General features: G+C 35.7%; 1 protein-coding gene across 1 annotated transcript in view; it reads right to left on the bottom strand.

The window, feature by feature from the left end:
- LOC134546360 (uncharacterized) overlaps positions 1-13,173 on the bottom strand; it is a 114,564-nt gene that overhangs the window by 74,068 nt on the left and 27,323 nt on the right. The window contains exon 5 of the mRNA XM_063389150.1: positions 2,095-2,307. Within this exon, the coding sequence (XP_063245220.1) occupies positions 2,095-2,307 (213 nt within the window). The remainder of the gene's footprint in view (positions 1-2,094; positions 2,308-13,173) is intronic.

Below are 13,173 nucleotides of genomic sequence, written 5' to 3'. Positions count from 1 at the left end.
ACATTTTGAGACTAAATCACCTAAAATTAAATTCAGTAATTCACGTACTGCATTGTTTACATAATAAGGCCTGGACATAACATTCCTATGTAGGTGCTACCAACATTTCGGAGGTATAAAATCATAATGTTATTGATATAGGAGATATATTTCAGTTGTAATAAAATTTAAAAAAAAAACATAAACTTAATATTTTCTATTATTAGAAAGATTATTTAACCTGTTAACATAATTCCTGACTGTTATTGACTAGATGCATTTCTGCCATGATTTGCAACTAGCACATCATAGTAGGTGCGAGGTAAACCAGCACTGAATGTTTATGGCTTTTTCTCTCCAGGCTGCTGCTGACACGCCTGACATGCAGGATGGCGGAATATAAATGTTGGATTAAACTCGAGCGTCATCCATCGGAAATAAATATACAATGAAGGAAGCGAATACTATTGAGGAAAGAGCAAAATATTGTTTGATGTTTTGTCACAATATTAATTTGTTGCATTACTAATTCATTGCATTGAACCCTCTTTTATCGCATAATGGTTGCACTTGCGTAATCGTCGCACCCATATTTGAGGGCGTCAAAATTTGGATAAAAAAAACCTCTAGCGTAAACGTCACATAATGTTTTTGGTCCCGCTATTAGATTCTGAGCGCTTTGTGTGGGTATTTTTTTCCGTATAAAACTATGTTTTTTAAAATAGAAATCCAATATTTATTCGGACATTACCACTTATTTATTTAATTAACGGAAATACGAAGTTGTCTGACGTGTAAATTATCTTTTAAAGACTTTTTAAACGTTATAACCTTCATCTGTTCGTCAGCGTCGCCGCAGTGTACCACGTACAAAACTGTAGCCAGCGCTCGTTGCAATCATTAATGTTTGGTTATGTTGCTTTCCGTATAGAGCGCGCGCACATAGCCGAATATCGATATCTCGCTGAGTGCATGCAACGCACGCTCTCTATTTGGTTGTGTCGCTTCCCATATAGAGTGCACACACATAGCTAAATATCGATATCTCGCCGATTGCATACAAAGAACGCTCTCTATCAGATGCTGAGTTAACTACATTTGATAGCCCGCATTCTTTCGTGTTGTGTACTACGGTAGTTACGCGTTCTTTAACCTTGCATTTGGATCACAGATGTTTTTCTATTTAAAGTTGAAGAAATGATTTTGTTGTATGACTTATTAATTTAAATTGTTTGGCGTGCTCTTTTATACTTCCCTTTTAAAATAAACGTACTTTCCATGAATGAGATTTGTTTTTATGAATAACTTTATCTAACGAAAAAAATTTTTTACGCATAATCTTTGCACCCCTACTTTTCAAACTTTATTTTAGAATAAAATGTGCGACGATTATGCGAGAAAAGCCGGTATTTAATGTTAGACAAGTGCACTTTGTCATTGTGCGTACACAGAAATAAAAAGTCATAAATTATTTTTGTGTTCATGGTTTACAGAAATATGGCACAGTTAACCCGCAAACCGGATAACCCGGGAGTCTATTGTATTTTGGAATATACCCTCATTATTACAAATTATAATAGCCCTGATTTTTATTAATGAGGATATGTCTGTATAATGACCAATTCACAACAGTAATATTAATCACAATTGCCATTTTAAATATTGCGAGTGATTTAAAGGTAAGGATGGAAATAAAAAAAAAAATTTCAATTATACTTAAGCCCTAAAATAACCTGTAAAAAATTGTATTGCAGATGCAAAATGTGAATGATTAAAGCTTCCACCGAAACAAAGATTTCATAAAATATTTTTAACTAAGATAAATATAATTCACAGTACTAATTTTGCAAAGCATTTAGAAAATAATTTCTAGTAACCAACTTAGAATCAACTTATTATGTACAGGTAGTAACTTACAACTATAGAATAAAGGTAAAATTAAGTATTTCAGTTTAAAGGTTAGGTTTTTTTAATCTGAGATTCGAAAATGGAATTTCTTTCTTACCTCTATAAAAACACTCAAGATACCTAAAACACTAACATCTACACTAACATGTAACTGTTATTCTTACAAGTAACTCAAAACTAGCCAAGAGACAAACCCAATTTGTATACCTGCAATTTCACAAAGCTGAGCATGAAGCTCAGTGGTAAAAAGCGGCTCCGGCAACTCGATGAAAAATCTCTTCAGTACACCAGAAACATCATACTCTGAATATTCTTGCTTTGATATCTGAACAGCCCAGGCGTCTTGACGAAACAAAGCCAGGAGTTTCGTAACATTAGAGTTGGTCCCGCTGCGGCGGTATATGCCCTCGGACATGCTTCCTGAAACATTTTTTAATGAATGATGCATAATGAGGGTTTAATGTCTTGTCATTGAAGGCAGTAGAGACGTGTAATGGGATGAGAATGGAGCATTGACAGTGTACGCTATCAGGCGTATCAGATTGTTCTGAAAATTATACTTATTATTTATTTTAATCCAAATTATTATTTACTACAGTATTTTTATGAACGCTGTCAGTGTGAATCTGAAAAACTGGTATTTTGACAAGCCTCAGGAAATCACGACACGACTTACAGATTGATTTTGAGTAAACTATGTATTTGTATTTATATTTTACTAAACAACTGTTATAAAACTTAATTTGAGCTTGTCAGTAATTATTATTTTCAAATTTTTGTTTTAGGATCAATTAAATTAATTTGTATATGATTGTTAACGTGTGCTGTCGTCTGTGAACGTAGCTGCCTCACAGCTATAACTCACTATTGAAAATTTAATAAATAATTGGTGAGATTTTTGAAACATCAAAAATTATTATTTTACATATCTGTTTCACATAACATTTTACATAAATATACACTAGCGGCCTTGTGTCAGTAGTGGCTAAGTGTTCTACCCGGACGGACGTATTTTGTGCGTGCTCCATGGTGCACTGTAGTTGTTCACTGTAGTGATAACATTAATCCCTCATTATTGGAACAACTGGACTTTTGGGGATTTGTTTTACCCTATCATAATGAAATAGTTCTCAATCGTGCTCAAGAAGATTTAAAAAATATATTCAAAGCTGAGATTAAATTAAGGAAAATTTAATAGCAAATAATACCAGTGAAAATTCTAACAGTCAAGTTGACATGGCCGCGGCCTAACTGTCCTTATGCTAAGCAGGGGTTCGCGTCGATACATGTACTGAGATTAATTTGTGGGCGCCACCGTGCAAGGGGCACGGACCCGGGAGAGACTCTTTTTCAGGGCCGTGACGTCGCCCATGTGAGGCGTTATTTTAACCCCCCTAAAGCCAATCCTAGTACTCGCCACTGGCCCGCTCTAAGCGTCAGGTAAGCTCTTCACCTACGCAGTGGGCTCTTACGGCGTCCCACACATCGTCACACTCAGGATGTTGAAATAAACAAATACAGTAGAACCTCATTTTTACATATTTCAAGGGACCAGGAAAAAAATATGTAAAAACCGGGAAAACGCAAAATGAGGGAAATGTTCAATTTATTTTATCATCTCACTATATGGGAAACAATAAGAAAATATATACCACACTAAATAACATGTCAGAGACGGTTACGTTTTTATATATTAACTAGAACTTCACTATAATTAAAATTATAAATGTATCCAATATCGCCGTTCTTCATTATTGCCGAAAGTTAAACATGAAATTTGCTGTTCTTGTGTAAGAGATGAGAATGTTGAAGCATCTTGATATAGCCACTTGGTGCTGAAATTTTATAACATAATTGATTTTTGAACTTTGTATTTAATTACATGTTAAAGTTTTATTAATTTCAGATTTTTTGAGAAATAATACTATAAAACGATAGCTACCACCATCAATATAATTGTTTACGTTGAGGAATAGAAGTTAAATTGCCATTGCATTGTTTGGATATTCATTGAAGCCATTTGACTTTTCAGAATGTTTCTAATGTGTTAAAATGAACATTGCCGAATATGCACGAAGACGCCATATTTATAGGAAACTCGTACGTTGCTTAAAATGTATTTTAATAATGGAACAGTAATCAACTCTTTTGTGTATTTAAAATGTGAGTTTTCACCTTTATTTTCATGCATAATACATTTAAAATTAAAGGGGAACGCTAAGAAAAGTACTTATTAATTTTCATGTTTATGTCACCATACGTTTGGTTCATGGCCGTATGATGTACAATAGCACGTGGCACAAAAAAAAAAGTTGTTTACAATGGCGAACGAAGCTGTGGCGTAATTCACCGTCGTGCTATTGAGGTTACTGTGAATTGTTTCGCATTTATGCTATTTATTTGGCACAAATATTGTTTTGCTAAAACTATTTTCAAGTGTTTTTCTAGTAATTATTACGGTTTTCCTTTGCAAGAAATAAACACGAGCCTCTGTTGGCGGTATGGCCAGAGAATTCTTTATTATCGATTGTTGCTTTCATTATACAATTTGTCCCGTACGCAACGAATCGATACGTTTCGACTTGACTTTATATTTTATGGCCACCAGAGATTTTGTGTAGGCCATCATCCTTGAATGGCTCACAACTAAACTGGTGACGAGACGTGATGTGATCTCGTTTCATAACCGTCACTTTCTTCACAAAAAACAATGGACTTTTCTTAACTGCAAATAAAATTAATAACTCTTTTTACAATTTATTTACGTCTAATACATGAGTGAGGAATAATGTTCTTCGATCGTGGAGTTTTAATTAGAGGTTAAACATGCCCGGTAACATTGTTTTTATTTATTTTTATTCGTATAAAATTAATATTTAATAATAATGAGCATTATTAGGAATTTTATGCGCATACGGCAGGTAAGATATATTAAAATAAGTAAGTAAAGTTCAGACGAAAATATATTACTACTGTATTTTCTTAACTTAACCGATTCCTAACCTACCTTGCCCTTTTTTAGTACCCGATACTGAGTACCCAAATTTTTTAATAATCGGTGGTATCGAGGAATCGGAGAATCGAATCGACCCATCCCTAATTATTAGTATAGAGAAATTGACAGTGCATGTAAAAAAATACGTTAATCGCGGGAATTCGTATATTGCGGGTACGTAAAAATGAGGTTCTACTGTACAAATAAAAGCGTATGCCCTGGTTTATTAGTTGCTACTTCGCATACACCTTTGATTATATCACACAACGCCTGCGGCACGAATCTGCTCACGTGGTGCGACCTGACCACGTGGTCACACTCTACAATTAGGTAATTAGCATAAAAAGGACCATAATGGTCACTCATACAATTATTTAAACAGTCCCCCCGACCGAGAGAAGCCGCGAGGAATTACGAACGAAAGATTTAAGATGATTAAGATTTAACGGAATTACTTAGCAGTGCAGGCAAGCGGTGAGGTCCCCGGGGTGCTGATGCGTTTTCTCTCGGTCGGTGCTGGCGAAGGACTGGGGTGAGCTCAGGGCTCTGCTAGCCCAACATGGCGTCTTCGCGGCGAACCAATTACCGTTATACCTATTTACTATTACGTGCCACAGGAAGCTACAGGTAAAACATGAAACACTCTTAATAATTATATTACACCTAATGCATGATAAAAACTATTAACTAAAATTACAACAATTTATTATTAATGATAACCAGTCCGGCTTCGGCGGACTTCGGTTCGCCTCATTCGGTACGTCTTTTCGTTGTTTATGCCTTAACTAAATAATAATTACTTAAAAGTATCAAGAAGATTTAATGATTATTGGAGTCTTTAATGTTCCTGGTGTCGACTTGTGCAACCAAGAATTCATCCAAGTCCAGCACAAAATGAAGGCACAGCATCTTCTCAATTTTGAATCAAGTCTCGGACTGACTCAGCAAAATAATACTTTACTACCCATAAATCTTTTAGACTTATGTTTTATGAACCTTTGTCAATGTTCGGTAATGAAAGTAGAGATGCTCTTGTCAATGTAGACTTATACCATCCACCTTAAGTTATCAAACCAATTTTTGATAGTGTTATTTATAAGTAGGGACCCGGGAATTTCTTGAATAGCACTTGCCAAATTTCTTGAGTGAGGAAAGCAAAAATTCTTGAGTAAAGTTACCAATATTCTTGTGTAAAATGCAAATTTCTTGAGTAACAATGTATACAAGATCAAAATAAATTTAAAAGGCTGTTTAAATTTTCTGCGTAAAAGCTTACATATATCTAATTTTAAATTAATTTAAAAAAAATTAAAACCAATTTTTAAACCAGTGTTCATGCGCATTAAGGTAATTCACATTTTTACAACAAGCAAATTAATAAAATAATGTAGCTTAGGTAAGACACTGCTCACTCAAAATGAATACACACATGTAAACAGTAAATAATGAGTTTTGAAGTAAAATGTCTAGTAGCTACTAGTGTTTTTAAGATTAATTTCTTTACATAGGTATACTTAAATGACAACTTCCAGCACCTCATGCAAAGGCTTCATATGCATAGGTAGACAGAAGTTCAAGGTTGGTTAGACTTAGATTTGATCTCCTGCCCTTCCAGTCGCTTTACAAACTAACCACTGTCAGAAAAATCCTGAAGGGCTGCCCATCCAAGGGGCAACAATTCAGACCTTTCAAAAACACTACTGTCAGAAAAATCCTGATGCACTGGCCTTCCAAGGATCAAGTTTTCAGGATTTTTTAAACATTTAAAGAAACATGTTTTCAGAAATTGGATGGGCTGCCATTCCAGTCGCTGTACGAACACACCATTGCCAGAAAAATCCTGAAGGGCTGCCCTTCCAAGGGGCAACAATTCAGCTACCCCCTTTTTGGCACTTTCCTTCACTTCATCACTGAAGACACCTTCACCAAAAATTTGCAGTCTCCTCCTCACAAACTGGAGTTTTGGATAGACATCTGAAGCCATAGGCTTAGAATAAGTTTCCAAGCTTACCAAGAATGGTTTAATGAGGGAACTGACTGATTTCACAAAGAGTGATTGTACATGCAGCATGCCGAGTTCCTCTTCGCCAAGGGTCTGTAGATGAGATGAACCACCATTGAAATTGTTCTGCCTTGCTGTCTCTGACCGCAGAAAAGCAAACAAGATCTCCCAGTTATCAGAAAGCCATTCAACTGCTGTCAACCAGGAGTTCCATCTGGTTACAACAGGAATAGGGAAAAATCCAGCACTAGAGCCTTCCTGTTGCAAAAACTGTTGTAAAGCATAACGTTTCTTCCTGGCATTTAAAAATATCTGCTTCACTGATATTACAACTTGGTTCAATTCTGAAAGACTGTTTTTCATGAGGACTCCAAGAAGATTCACTTTATGGGCCCAGCACTGCACTTACAACTGAATCAGGCAACAATATGGAAAGCCCATCAAAACAATATTTCATGTAAGAAGCTGCATCACTTACAAATGCCACCACCTGATCGTAGCCAACCTCCATATCTTGGAAGGCATCAGAAATAGCTCTAGCACATGTCCTGCCATTTACAGCTTCTAATGAAGTCACAGCAGCAACATTCTGTTGTTGAGAGACACAAGGCTTAACTGTAGAGAGCAAAACAACATAAATTGCTCTCCCTAACGTGTAGTTTCATCTGACATTATGGCAACCCTCTTTTCTTTCAGTGCTGTAACCACTTCGTCCTTCATAATTTTGCTAAATGTGGCAGGTAATCTCGGCGTAAGGTATCACTGCTAGGCATGTCTCCACCACCAACTATTTGTTTTTTCACCCACTTCCTGCTTTATCAAGTGGTATGTTTGCAATACCATCATTTCAACTGTGGATGTGATGAAGTCCATTTTAGTAACCTAAAAGTAAAACATGGACTTAGTATATATTTGTTTTTGTTTTTTTTTTAACAGAAATATACAACTCTAAGCTTTACCAAAAGGAAATGCAGGTTTATTTAAACTGTGCTTTAGCACTGAGTAGCAAAATTATGTAGCTGGCAGCTTTATTGTAAACTCCCAATAATTATCCGTGTTAATTGTGACCCCGTCGTTGCCCGGATAATTGAAATCCAGTAAAAAAACAAAACAAAAAAAACAGGGTAATTCGTTTCACGGTAAGAGCCGCCCTCGAATTAGTGTCTTGGCTTAAAAAAATAGGGCACTGCCTCGCCATGTGGTCTTTCTCCGTCTGCTGGCGACGCGGCAGTCAACCACTCCTCCCAATGTTTCTTGTATTTATTTTTCCTACAACTCGGCGGCAAGTTAATCTTTACAGTTCCTTGTCGCACGAGAAAAACGATATTGTTTGCATCATGAAAACCTGTCGTGATATAGGTACTCGTTAAGATTTCCTTCACGTAGGTTGCTCGTTCACGGTCATTTACAACATTTGTTGGAAGAGAGAAAGTTAACACTGCGCAAGATATGATTGTGCTGACAATGCACACACAAATTCAGGTAAGGTTTCGCCCCCCCCCCCCCCTCATTTTCCCAATCCGTGGCCATTCTTCCAGCCGAATGCCAGCCAGACACGTCACTCGCCAGGCGCCTGCCGTGTTGCTGGGCCGAGCGGAAAGTAACGCGTGAAACAAACAGAAGATGAAGCGGAGGGGGGTGGGGGAGTAGAAGTAAGGGTATCCCCCTTAGAGTGACAAATGTGACATCTGAAAGGGAGGACGGAACAAAGGGTCAGACCAAACAGCTTTCTGACACAGAAACAGAGTGGTTAAAAATATTGAAGGGCCAAATGAAGAAATATGTCGGAGCGATGTCATTTTTTTTTACAGCTTCAGAATAACTATTAATTAATCTAAATTCAAGCACGGATAACCCAAAAATCGGATATTCCGGGCCCGGATAACCGAGAGTTTACTGTAGCTACTTGTGTTCCTGATGTGACGTACTTTTTTTTATAAAACAATAAAAAATAAAAAGGATTTGTTAATGGTTCTGTGATATACATTTCCAATAATGGTGAAAATGTGAAAGATAATGCATGCCAGCATTATATCGTGTAACACTACCGTACCTTCGCTTCCTTGGCGCCTTCGACAGCTTCAAACATCGTTTTCTGCCGTTTTCCTTTCTTGACGGCTTCAGCGTGATTATTACTTCGTATGTGTTTCTTCACACCGTTGGAAGTTTCCCACGCCACTGTTTTATTGCAAAAACGGCATATTATAATATTTTGAGATTTAACAATTCCATCTTGGGAAAACTGTTTTACTCTTCGTCAATGTTTATTTTGGGTGGCATATCCGCATATATAAACAAACGTTACGAATATGTGTCCACCTTACGACTATTCAAACCTGACTGGACCCAGCTGGCACTATGCCTGCTCCCCTTTAACACTGTTACACACTCACTGTTCATCTTCCGCCGCTGCCTTCCCCCCTTCCACCCACCCGGCTATTGAAACCTGCTATTGTTGACGGATAATTAGTAAACAACCGTCTTGCGCTCGCACAAACTTTTTTTTTGTCATGGATCCGAAAAATTCGCGTATAATCTTGAATACATACAGAAATTCGTGGGTACAACCGAATTTTAACAAATTCGCGAGTATTTCTTGATTCTAAGAACATTCTAAATCATTTTTATAATGGATTTAATATTTTTAACAACATTTTAAATGGTTTTAACATTTTTCGCGAATTCGCAAGTCGCGAATTCGCAAGTCGCGAATTTCCCGGGTCCCTATTTATAAGTCAAATTATGTGGTCCTTTTTGATCCTACAAAAATGGTGGTTAATATGGTTTCTATAATGCTATAAAAAACTATGATTGGACAAATTTTTATAAATCCACTGATGTTATCAACCTCTTTGATCAATTAAACACCTGTATTTCTAATAATATTAACAAATTCATTCTATTAACTACTCCTAGAAAAAACACCCACAGTTGTTTTTAAATTAATACATACAAGTATTGAAATCAAAGAAATATTTTTATAAACTATATAAAAGAAACAAAAATATACTTTTCTATACTAATTTTTCATATTATTATTATCGTTAAATAGCAAAAACTCTCTTCAAACATGACAAAATAGTTCAGACTAGAACAATCAATAATAACATCAAGCTTAACCCCAAAAAGGTTTGGCATTATGTGAAAATAATGAAAAATGCATATAATGAACAATACTCTTTAAACATTCATGGCTCTGTTATTTGTGAAACTACTTTGTTGGCTAATAAATTTGGTCAATATTTTGCAAGTGCATATATTCTCCAATCTATCAATCACCCAGATTTTAAACAAATTACATCACATGCCTTTATGTCAGTTCCTGAAATTTCGGATTCGTGGGTACTGTGGGACATTAAAGCTTTAAAATCCTCTATGTCTACAGGTCTAGATGGGATACCTAATTTTATAATTAAAGGTTGTTTACATTTATTGGTTTCTTTATTAAAACATTTGTTTAAGATGAGTCTTAAAAAATCAGGTTTCTCCTGATAAATGTAAAACTGCCAAAGTAATACGTACCTACATACAAAGGTGGTTCTAGCTGTGTTTCAAACTATAAACCCATATCTCTCTAGAATGGCTTTTCAAAATTTTAAATTTTAAAATAAAAAATAGTCTATCTGATATCTAGAATGGATTTAGAACAGGTACGTCCACTGCAACTAATCTTATTAATAGGGCCTGGAATTTTTCGCGATCGCGAATTTTGTGAAAATTTGTGCGAGTTTCGCATGAAAATGCGAAAAGTAAGTACATTCTATATTACACTGCGAATATATCCCCAAAAAGTACCTTTATTTGCAGATCACTAATACTCACGCAAGGTTAAAGTATCCTTTAACCCAAGTCTTGAGTTTCAGCATAATTACCTTAGTTTTACATAAGCCATGTTCGTGTATGGTTTTGATGCTCAAAATTGATCTCGGGTATAGTTCGCACTAAGTTTCTTCTCATTTGTACGCCGGGGTTTGTTCAAATGGCAACCCCGTGTTCCTCCACTCCATTATGCCAATACCGTATTTATTGAATGCAAGCAAACTCAAACTTTTGCACTCTACGAAAAATAAAAATAATATGATGCCGAATTCTAAACTACCGTGCACACTTGGCCGGATATGAGAACGCGTTTATTGTATTTTGCGAAAAGTGTATAAATTATTATATCAAAGCAAAAGAATCTTGTATTTATCCAAGTTGCGTCATATATGGTAAAATGTAAACAAAACAAACCTGGTTTGTCCAGGTTAGCCAACATAGCTTCTACTAACTTCTCACGTAAGCGAATGCTTCCTTAACGAAGATCATACATTTCCCAGACTGTGAGAAGTTTTGTTTTGTGTAAAGCTAAACACATATGTTAGCGGCTAGCGAATTTATCTTACCGTAGTTATTTATTTTGTGTAACTTTGTAAATAGCAAGAGAATAAGCAAATAATGATTTTGCAGGTACGAAATTAGTCTGCACAGCGAGACTGGCAGTGTGCGGGCATGCTTGACTATCATGCAGCCAGCATCTGTTGTTGACGTCACGAGCTGCGACAGCGTTCCCAACGTAGTGGCATTCCACTGCTGATATTTATTCGCGCGCCAAGTTTAGTTGATTGTTTTCGTAACAGCCTGTATGTAGTATGTTGCAACATATTTCTGTCTAGAGTTTGAAAATGCTGAATAATACTTTGAGTAATTGAGACAGAGCATATCAGTATTAGAAACATGGGTTTTATTGTACTGACAATAGCACAGTAATGTGCAAATTTTTCAACTGTAAAGTTTTATGGGAAAGAAAAGATTCCATTGACAAATACCTAAAGTCAGCTAAGCATGTGGCATCGGCAGCCGAAAAATAAAGAAAATTTGAAGTTGCAAACATCTATAGCAACGTGTCTCTTTTCTGTAACTGTTTTGGATATAATTGGCTGTTATTATGCATATTAGTCTATTCCTAGTATACATGGATTGTTTATTAAATATATAAACTATTATATTCAATAACTGCACAATTTAGTCAACATTTAAAATCAGTGATGCACCGATTATGCCGCCGGTTAATCGGCAACTGCGATTATTGACCCAATGCCGATTAATCGTAATCGGCAATTACCAGGTTAGGTTATAACCGATTGCCGATTATTGTAAAATTTGTTACTGAAACCCATACGACTTGAAAGAAAAGAAAGTACATTTAAAGTTTAAACCTTAATAATTTCTTGAATTGAAACTACAAACGGCTGAAATCTCTTAACGAATATGACAGTGGAAGGTAGGGAATGTCAACATCTCGGAGTGTACATAGATACACTCGCCTAATAATATTTGCTTGTTTCGTGAATTGTGCTTGTACATACATAACTGCCCCGTATTACTATTTACAGTATTTACCCCTTTCAATTCATTTACTTACTGTACAATTTATCCTGTTAAGTTAACGTTGTGAATGGTATTATTGTCACAATATTTACCATGGCCACAGCGAAATCACACACGTGATTTCCTCACACAAAATAATTAGTTAAGAAAATAAATGCATTTTTAAAGCTGTCACAATTCACAATATGGCATATGTTACTTATATTAGTAAATGTAAATCTGAAAAAAAAAAAATTGGACATGGTATCGTAGAAACAATGGGCCTAACTAATTTTCACTGTGTACCGTATGTCGGCCATGTTTGTTATGTATGGTGTGAGGTTGGAACCTTGGAACGGACAACACGCACAAATACACAATAGCGCCATCGGTTCACATTCCACTGCCGCTACATAATTCCCTTTCTCAAAGGATTGAGAAAAGTAGGCTCACGTGATGCTAATTAGTAATTAATAAACTGAAATGGTGATTATTTGGCATTTTTTTAAATTTAGTTTTTACTTTTTAGTCATTAATGGGAATTACTAAAATAAAATACCAAATTGCAACCATAATGTTTGCACAAGTGACGATCAGAATTGAAGTTGGCAACACTGCAATAATAAGTCATGAATATTGAATACTGCAGTTTTTTTCATAGACAATGGCCATTAACGTAAACACATTGTAGTTCAACTTTACGCAAAAACCGATAATCTGTAATTGTAATCGGTAATTGCAATTATTAGTGTAATAATCAGTAATCGGTAATCGTAATCGGCAAAGTATAATCGGTGCATCACTATTTAAAATACCGGTAAAATTTCCATTGCATAACGAAAATACAGACTTTAAACCACCGCTTTTCTAATTTGAAAGTACCGCTTTTTGCGTACTGAAAACACCGAAATTTTCCAGGCCCTACTTATTAATTTCCTTA

Source organism: Bacillus rossius, chromosome 1 (assembly GCF_032445375.1).
Source record: "Bacillus rossius redtenbacheri isolate Brsri chromosome 1, Brsri_v3, whole genome shotgun sequence".
Lineage (NCBI taxonomy): Eukaryota > Metazoa > Arthropoda > Insecta > Phasmatodea > Bacillidae > Bacillus > Bacillus rossius.
The sequence above is the reverse complement of the archived record's forward strand: the minus strand, read 5'-3'. Positions and strand labels throughout refer to the sequence as shown.